We start from the raw sequence: 10,056 nt of genomic DNA, 5'->3' as shown, positions 1-10,056 counted from the left end.
TCCCCACTCTGTCTCTGGTGAATCCTCTCACCCTCCGCATCTCTGGCCTGTACCCCAGTTCTGTATGCATAAATAAATAAATCTTTAAAAAAAAAATAAGGCTTTCAAAATAATCTTTTATAAAGAACAGAAAACCAACTCAAGTAACTACAATAACCATGAGATTTGATTTATATTGTTAAAGAATATTATGTTATGTACTTATATAGCCCAGCAGATGTTCAGGCATCAACACATTTTAAAACCACTGCATGTTAAAAGGGACAAAGACAAAACCCGAGCATGAATTAGCATACATTTAACAGAACATCCCTGAAACATCATGATGAAATGCTTTCTAGTTCACCATCTTTTAATAATGTTTAAAAATAGTACTTTTGACAACTGGAGAATGTTTAAAATTAGTGCATTTTTCACTAACATATACAGCAATCCTTCCCTTCCCTTCCTGCCCCTGCCCCAACATCTTCTTAAAGGGCCATTAGGGGGCAGTATGAAGACACACTTCCTCTCACTATTGCAAGGGAAAATGTAAGTCTGAAAACACATTCCTTACAAAAAACCTTTAAGCAGCAAAGACAATAATCACATAATCAGGTCAGAGTATTGAGTCCAATGAAGACATCGAGTTTGTGACATGAGTTTGGATTTTCAGGGGACAGAATTACTTATTTTAATTAAATCTGCATAATGGATTCAGAGCAGATGTTAAATTTTATTTTCATCTGGAAGGCATTAGCTTTGGATCTTACGCTTCTTCCCTTATACTTAGGTTTGATGAACATTCACCCCCAACTCTGGCCACCCCCGCAGCAGAGCCAAGACAGCCTCTATTCTCTAGCACTGTCTAGAAATGGTGACAGAACAAAATGGTTCTAGAGTGTGATGTTAGAAACTTAAGCTAATTTTTAAAAAAGATTTATTTATGGATACAAGAGCTGGGGTACAGGCCAGAGGTGGGGATTTGGAGGCGGGTTGGTGAGAAGATTCATCAAAGACAGAGTGGGGAGCAGAACAGGCAGATGTACTGAAATACATTGCTGAGGGGAGCAGCGGGTGACATAGGAGAGGTCTGCCACGCCATGTGGGTCACCTCCCTGCTCCAGCTTGTGCTGCAGTGGCTGTGGATAGCTTCATAGTGTTGTGCTTTAATCCCCTTGCACCACCAGGGAGGTCCATGCTAATTTTTTAAAGACTACCTGAGTATAAGATTTTTTTTTTTAATTAGAAATCTCCAATCTGATTATTAGAGGGAAAGTAGGAGACACTATACGAAATGAGTAAAGGAAATCAATTTAGAGCGGTGGATAGAAACTAGACTTTTGATGGCAGTCATGATGTAGTTCACAAGGACTTTTAGTTGAAATATGCTGCTGTACAGCACATTTTGGATTTGGACTAAATTATACTGCCATTATTACTAGTTTTCAAGATTGCACATGGCAAATTTTGGAACTTCTAGGTTTAGTAAATTATGCATATATTTATGCAGTTATCTTCTTATCTAATCAAGAGAGGCTGAAAATGAAGTCACTTATTCTATTATTGAGATGTCACCAATTCTATTATAGAATTAACTTAAAGTTTTGACCTCTCCCTGAAATGGAATCTTAATTGAAACCATCAGGAATTACCTGGTGGAAGCTAGAGAGGTGATCTTCCTGAGACACTCCTGCCCGCCCCCCACCCCCACCCCCGGACAGTGACCTTGTCACAGCTCACTTTTTTCTATCATGTTGTTTTTGTTCCTAATTTTTACTTTGTACACTTCCTGGTGGCCCCTTTCTGTCTGCTACATTTGATGCTGTCAGATTCATGAATAATTGAAAAGCCAAAAAGATCTTTAAATTTTAACTAGTTTAATTTGGTTTTTAATCAATATCCTATCGGTTCTATTTCTAATAAATGTACCAAATACACAAAGGGCAAATAATTATTTTAGTTATGAAAGTTGACTTAAAAAATATGGTGGTGGCACAGGGGTGATTTGGTGATGGGAAACCCGTGGGGATTACAATTGAGATGAAAAAAAATGTGCAAAATGATGTAAAAATAAACTTTTTAATAAAAAAAAAAGAAAAAAAAAAAAAACAAAAACTCCTTGTTTTATAATCTGTTCTACTGAGGAAAGAACACAGACTCTGGAGTCCAACAGACCTGGGTTTAATGCCCAGCTCAGTTATTTTAATATGTGTGTCCAGAAAAATGTCATACCCTTACAAAACCTGTTTCCTCATCTGTCGAGTCTTCTAATTACATGTTTAAATGAATGCAATTCACATACCACAATACTTGGAATACAGAAAACATTTCTTTCAAACCTTTCTTCTTAGTCTTTACTGTTCATAATGTTTTAAATTGAATTTTTAAAATGTTTCTAGTTTTACCTAATGTTTCTGTCCACTTAAAATGGATTCCCCCTCCCCCACTGAATTTAGCAGATATTTACAGAGTTGTCTGTAACATTTCCAGTTGCAATTGTTGAGGAAAGTTCCACAGGGTTAGCCTGTTACCTGCATCAAATGGCCCCCAGGTCTATGTGATAACACTTTTCATAGGCTTGTGACAGAAAACATGAAGAGCCTTGAAAGCCAAGAGACTGAAATGAGCTCACCCTGGTCCCGGAACAACCCAAGCAAGTCAGACTGGGGCTGGGCTTACTTTGCGTTAGCAGGGTTGCAGGTGGTCAGGTTGGCCAGGGCAAGCGCGGCCGCTTCTCCCACCTCTTCACTGTCGCTTTTCAGCAACTGGATTAACTGTGGAATCCCTTTGGGAAGAATTAAATGTGACTTTACAAACAGCCGTATAAACAAGAACATGGCAACGTAAAAGTGTTCAAGGTAGGGTTTTCCACTTTGCTTACCCTGGGTATTGAAAACCTTCTTGCTGTCCGTATTCTCACACATTGCTGATATGGCCTGGGAAGCAGCAATTTTAGTTCCATCGTTTTCAGAACCCAATAGGGCTATAAGGCACTTCTCAACCTCTTGTTCGCGAAAAAATTTTCTATTTTCAGCTTTCATAAACCAAAAGGGAAAAATAGTAGAGTGTCGATGTATACCTACTTAGCAGAATTATACAAGTTGTAGAAATAAAATTATTGCCTGTCAGAATTATGTAAGTATACCTACTTCTGCAACCAAAATATGCTGGGAATTCAAACCAGTTTTTTGCTTAGTTATAAAGAAACAACTAAAAAAAATATTTAACCTTTAGAGCAAAGCAATTATGCAAAATAATGTATACTGCTTTTCTTTTCTTATTCCTACAATGATACCAAAACTATGACAAAGAAAATTCTGCAAGAAAGAGGCAAGATTCAGGTGTAGCAAGAACTTACTCATGTTTCCTGCATGGTGTGTTCACACATGCTATTTTCTCACAACAGATAACAACCTGTTTATACGATGTTTACTTTAAATGCAAAACCAAGTATTTGAAGAACTACTAAAAGTACTTTAGCAGGCTGCTCAAGAGGAGAAAGTAAAAACAAATATTAGAGTTCCATACTTCAGGAATTTATAATGTCATATCAAAGAAATCATAATCACCTTTTAAGTTATACTACATGCTGACAGAGCAAAAGTTAAAATAATTTTACATGCTAAATTACAATAAGCATAATCTAAACATATAGCAGCATAATATTCTTTATATGAAAATAAAATTATGAATCTAAGAACATTATCCTGATATTCATCCAAGTATAAAACACTAAATTCAGAACCAAAACTATTTTTTTGCCTCCTAAAATTTTTTCTCTTAGTTTGGTTTGATATTTTTAATAAATGACAACCTACACTAAAGCAAAGATCATATTAAACTAGAACAAAAAAATTAGTGTAGTGTTCTTAACTACATATAAATTACTAGTTTTTAAAAAGTGCACAACAAAAATGTTAAGACAAAATTCATTTGAAAAATGACAGACTAGTCTAAAATGAAGCTGCTTACAAATAATTTCTTATTAATTTGTTTACCCTTGAGAAAACTTTCTCTAGGTTTGATTTTTCTATTTATTAACCTTTATATGGTCAGTTACATCATTAAAATAGATATGTGGCTGATATATGCTCTTAGGATGTTGAGGTATAAGAATATTCTGCTAGAATTAAAATATCTGCAAAAAACTGATACTAATTTAGATAACAACATCTTCATGTGAAAACAATTCATCACTGATACATATTTTCAGTCAACTTGGTTTTTTCCCTACAAAATATTTTCATGAATTATTGCAAGAAGGTTTTCATTTCAAAATTAACATGATTTCTGTGTTAACAATGTTTTTCAAAAGTTGCTTTTTCAGAAGCAGTAGCATGTTCAGATGTCACCATATTTGCAAATGCTGTTGGCCTTTGTTCATCTGACACACAGATGTATGCCAAGCAATCTGGTCATGACTAACACTGGCTAAGTTACTCACACTTCTGCTCATTCGTCTTAAACCAATATGCACCATGTCCTGTAATCCTGTCATTTTAATCCCTGCTCCTTTCATTTAAAATTAGAATTCAGGCAGGGAGTTCCATGAAGATGCCAGGATTCATATTCAAATCACAAGTACGTGGCTCCTAAAATGTTTGGCAATATATGTCATCCTTATTAGAATTTGTGACCTAAAATCCTTAAAATTAGAGTTGACTTCCCTGATGATTCTAAAAACAACTTTCCTAAACAGAACACTCAACAGTGTGGAATCTATCAGGAAAACTGACCAAAATAATTAATTTGAATGGGCTGGCTTTGGAATATGTAGTAGCTAAATTCAAAAAACACTATATATAAAATTAGTGGGAAGATTTTAAAAAATGATTTAAATACTTTAGGCAATTAGTTTCTTAACCCTGCTGGGAGTGTTCTCAAAATCCAGCTGTGTTCACCAAATCTCAACAGAGCTGACTGCTGAGTAGTTATAATAGATTTGAAAGATGAATTAACATATTAACCAAGTACCTTCACTGATCTGCTACACCAAGAAATAAAGTATTTATGTTTTAATTATGCAAGTAATAAAGATGGCAAGGTAGCTGTTACAAAGAGAATAATGTCCTCTGAAAATAACATTTATCAGTATCACTATAATATAAAAATGTGTTTTTATAACAAAATAAATCTGCATGCCATGATGCTTCTCTGCACTCATTCTAGGAAGGAGTGATTGTGCCACCTTTGCTCCTGCCGAGATGTTAATGCCAGCCCATAAACCTCATGGCAACACGGTAATTAACGCCTTCCTTCTTTCAGTGTCAAAGATGAGTATTAACATTTATTCAACAATGAAGATTTTAGAAATTTGTACTGTGTGTGAGTTCCCACTTTGTTTCTGACATGCAATGACAATGCATTATCAAGACAACAGTTTCTCATGATAGAAGAGAAGTTGTTGTGAATAATGTTGATGGTTACACTGACCTTAACGGTATAAGGAGCAATATATCTGAAAAACCTACTTCTGAATGGATTTTCCTTGAAAAGTCATTTTAAAACTTCATTATAACTTACTTTCAATACAGAAACACTTTGTTAATCCAGTATGGGTTGCAAAGGCTATATTTTCCTATAATATACACACAGAATATATACAGATGAGTATGTATGCTTCAAATATAAATGATAAAAACCAGTCAAATCGGTCATCATTCATAAGAGTAGTTATGTAGAAGAGGGGAAATAAAATCATGTCTTTTATTAAATAAAATTAACTATACATAAACTAAAGCTATAATTTCATAGGCAGTGTCTGTGATGTAGCTACTCTCTCACATTTTACAAGTTTATGTCAACACAGCTTGCCATTGAAATAAAACTTGTATTATATATCTAGTATGTGCATATCTTTCATACTGCCACTGCTACACTCCAGCTGAAACTTGAAATTTCTTTGTAGACATCATTCCAAATGTGGATTTATTGAAACACCTCTCAGAGACTCAAACAGCACATATCATCTGTATAACTCTAAAATCAAGAGAAATAAGGGCTTAAAATTTAACTTAGTAATTGTTAAAATGGCAGGATTATAATTAAATCATATTGAATTTATTATAGCCTTGACAAAACAATCTCTATATTAACCCATTAGCAGCGAGAACTGGCCTTAATGTATATAGTACTATTCTCAAATGGTCATGTAAACGCAGATAAATACGCTACTGTTTAATCACATGAATCAAAATCAAGAACATGTATGCTTAGTTTGTATGAAATGAGACGTACAATTATATGCAGCTTTAGTGATTGCTTTTGCTGCATTCTTCTGAATATCAGGAATTGTAGAGTTTTCTGCGAATGTCAGGAGCTTCTTAAGACCCCCAGTCTGCTGAATGAGCACCATAGTATCCCTATCTTCAAGGCAATTGGCTATCACTAACAGTGCTTCTGTATGAAGGTCACTCAAGTCCTAATAATAAAAGAAAACACAATTGTAGAGAGTTGTACTAAAAGAAGTTTATATCCTCAAAATTTATCACAGGAGGGACTCTGGTCAGTTAGAATATGATGTAATCAATTTTGTTGTGACAGAAGCCCAAGGAAGCAGTTGGGTTTATTAAAGTAACATGTCCCATCTTTACTCACCTCCCCCATTACAAAACAGGTTTTATAGGTAGAAAATAATTACTGCAAACTTCCAGTGAGGATAGCCAAATGAAGTTGCTCATATAAGCTTCCTCTGATAACAATTTTAAAATCAGAAGAAAATATTGATTGAAAATGCAGAGAGTGGCTGAAAGAAAGTCTATTCCTCAAAATCTCTAACTGGCAGAGGAGGTATTGAAGAGTTTGTGGCTTTCTTGCCTGAGAAGTTTCCTAGTGCCCATACCAGTGGAAATCCAGCCTTCCCTTAAGAACTGGAAAGTTAAGGTAGAAATCCTGCAGGTAAAACACACACAGAGAATGCTCCACCATCATGATAACCACACAGCTTTGTTTCCAGACATTGCAGCTAAAAAAGTACAATAACAGGCCCAAGCTGCTCATGGAATTTACTGTGTTTGCCATGTTTATCACCATCCTAAAGCATCCTTGATAGATGGGCCTTCTTAAGACTCCCAGAAGCTGTGTGTGATCTCAAGTGTCTAATACACATAGATGTTGCTGTTTCTCCCATGGCCACCCAGTGCTGATGGGTACGGGAATCAAGGAGTGGAAAGAGGTGTGGTCCCACTCCTTATTACCACTAGGAATCCACAGCAAACCTTGTGCTTCCTGTCTCCACAACTTTAGGATGTGCTGGCCTCAAGGCCTTAGTTCCAAAGGGAGGAATGCTTTCATCAGCGGACAACAATTCCACTGGTCTACAAGTTAAGACAGCCACCAGCCACTTGGCATTCCTCGTACCTTTGAATTAACAAGCACAGAAGTATTACTTGTGTTGGCTGGGCTATTGATCCTAACTACCTATGGGAATTGGACTTACTATACCACAATGACATAAGGAAGGGTATGTCTATAGTCCTCAGGACATTCCTTAGGCTGTATCTCTGGATTACCCTGCCCTGTGATCAAGGTCCATGGGAAACTACAACAATCTGATCTAGACTACTAATGATCCAGACTCTTTAGGAAAAACAGTTTGGGTCATCACACCATGTCAAGAGCCAAGATAAGTTGAAATACTTGTTTAGGAGAAAAGGAAATACAGAATGGGTATAGGAAGAAAGTAATTGTAAATATCAACTACATTGTTGTGGCCAGTTAGAGAAAAAGGATTGTAAATGCCATGAGTAGTTCTTCCTAATTTTGTTATGAAATTTCATATATGGGTATGAACACTTTTATCCCACTCTCAACCATTTACTGAACATAAGATACAGATTTTACATCATAGTATTTAAGTTATGGGATATCAAGGTAAAGAGTAAATATCATCCAAGGACATTTCATCCTCTTATGGAAGAAGGATTCTTGTGTTTTGGGGTGTCCACAAGGCAGTAATGTCATGTCAGGTAAAACATAGGACTTTGCTAGTGTCTTTGTTTGGTGGTTACATGCCAATAAACTATATAACAATAAATAAATTCAATCATTATACTTAATATCATGCCTAAATCGAACACAATTATATTCCACAATTTATATTTCATAACAACTTTTAGGAGATACATTTCCTTACAGAGAGTTGAATGAATGACACAATACCTTATTTTCTAGGATCTTAATAAGCTGGTCCACTCCTTGATTGTCTCTTAGCAGTACTCGTGACTCCTTATCATTTGTAATAACACCTAGTGTTTTAAGAGCCAATAGCTGAATTACTGGATACTCTGAATTCAAGAGTTCTAATATAGGAGGGATGGCATTTAGCTCTGGAAGTGTAGCTCGACACTGAAAATCCTGCCATAAGAAACAAATGATCAGAAAGTAATTTTTTTTTAATTTAAAAAAATTTTTTTTTAAGATTTATTTATTTGTGCATACAGAACTGGGGTACAGGCCAGAGGCTCAGGGGCGGCGAGAGGCTTCACCATAGACAGAGTGGGGAGCAGAACAGACAGATCCACGAAGTACACTGCTGAGGGGAGCAGCAGGTGGGTCAGGAGAGGTCCGCCACACCATGTGGTCACCTCCGGGGCAGGCGGGAATCGAACTCATGTGGAAGCGGCCTTAGATTCTCAGTGCTGTGCTTTAACCTGCTGCGCCACCAGGGAGGGCCGATCAGAAAGTAATTTTTATAAAGCAAAATATCTCAAAAATGAAGAAATTCTATTTGCTAACAAGGCATTACAATTTCCCCATGGTTATTCCAGACAGTTCCAAAATAACTCATGAATATAAGCAAAACCTCAAATGACAATATTAAAGTATTCATTTTAACTGTGTAGACATTGTCAATTATTGTTTATTACACAGCTAACTCCTATTACTAGAAGAAGCATTATAATAAATCTATAACTAATATAATAATAATTAGCTTTGGATAAGATTAGATGATGGCATCAATTCCTTATTCTCCTCATCCAATGGCCTGTTTGTGAAATGCTCATAAGCACATGGTGCCCTGGGCAGCCCTGCGCAAACTGACATCAGGGTTTCTTCAACATCAGGGTTCGCTCTGACGCTGACCTTTGTTTAACACACATATAATATGAAGGGGTCTTTACAGTCTAGACAAGCTATTTTGTATCTTGTGTCTGTAATTCTGTGTGACTCTGGGGAAGAGGGGTTGGGTGGAGTGAGCAATGGAGTGAACCAGGCAAAAAGCCAGGAAAAGTCCCAAACTCTGACTGCTGAACATCTTAAATGGCAGCATGTAAAAGAACACTAGAGGGGGAAAGGGCCCGGCTTATAGCTCACCTTTCCTGTTTCCGCCCTTCCGTTCAGGTCTATAGTCAGCTTCCTTCAGACATAAAAATTGGAGGTTGCTGTTTGTCATGGGCTGACTTATGTGATTTGATAACATATGTAACATAACTAGAGCCATATTAAAATAGAGCCATAGAATCTACTGAGGAAAAAGCTCTTGTACCATTATCTTCAAACTGCAAGATGACCCTTGGACTGGCCCAACCCCCAACATTCCAACAATAAGGAGAATATCCGGTTTAAAAGGAGCGTTAAAGAAAACGTTTCCATTCTTTTACTGTGTGAGGTCCTCCACATATCCATTCACCTTGTGTCTCCTTCATGTGACCACTCATTCATCCATGACCTCATCCTCCATGACCTCTCTCTTCTTTCTCTCCCTATAAAAACTTCCTTGGGTCCTTCCTGTGGACATATTTCAGGTTTTTGCTTAAATCCATGTAACCCAAACTTCAATTCTTTCCCATTCCCAAATAAATGTGTTCAGCTTGCCCATTCTCCCTGTCATTCTGATTTAAGGTTAGTAGTTGTGTCCTCTGACATATATGCTGATGTTCTCATCTATCTCAATGTGACTATTTGGAAACAGGGTCACTGCCATAGTAATAAGTCAAGTTCTCAGTGGAGTAGGGTGGGGAACAATTAATGGTGTTCTTTGAAGATTGTTGTGTTTAAGAAGGTGAAAATGAGACAACAGGAGAGGTGGCAATGCTGCATCCAAGGAATGCCAAGGACATTCAGCGAACTCAG

General features: G+C 36.6%; 1 protein-coding gene across 2 annotated transcripts in view; it reads right to left on the bottom strand.

Annotated features, from left to right (window-relative positions):
* The window catches only part of LOC101635342 (armadillo repeat-containing protein 3), a 33,432-nt gene that overhangs the window by 14,061 nt on the left and 9,315 nt on the right, over positions 1-10,056 (bottom strand). For both annotated transcript variants that reach the window (XM_004691114.2, XM_012731247.1), the window contains exons 6-9: positions 8,143-8,337; positions 6,220-6,403; positions 2,864-3,016; positions 2,662-2,767 (exon numbers count right to left, since the gene is read on the bottom strand). In XM_004691114.2, coding sequence (XP_004691171.1) covers positions 2,662-2,767; positions 2,864-3,016; positions 6,220-6,403; positions 8,143-8,337 — 638 coding nt within the window. The remainder of the gene's footprint in view (positions 1-2,661; positions 2,768-2,863; positions 3,017-6,219; positions 6,404-8,142; positions 8,338-10,056) is intronic.

Source organism: Condylura cristata, unplaced genomic scaffold (genome assembly GCF_000260355.1).
Source record: "Condylura cristata isolate star-nosed mole 26May11 unplaced genomic scaffold, ConCri1.0 scaffold00030, whole genome shotgun sequence".
Classification (NCBI taxonomy): Eukaryota; Metazoa; Chordata; class Mammalia; order Eulipotyphla; family Talpidae; genus Condylura; species Condylura cristata.
The sequence above is the reverse complement of the archived record's forward strand: the minus strand, read 5'-3'. Positions and strand labels throughout refer to the sequence as shown.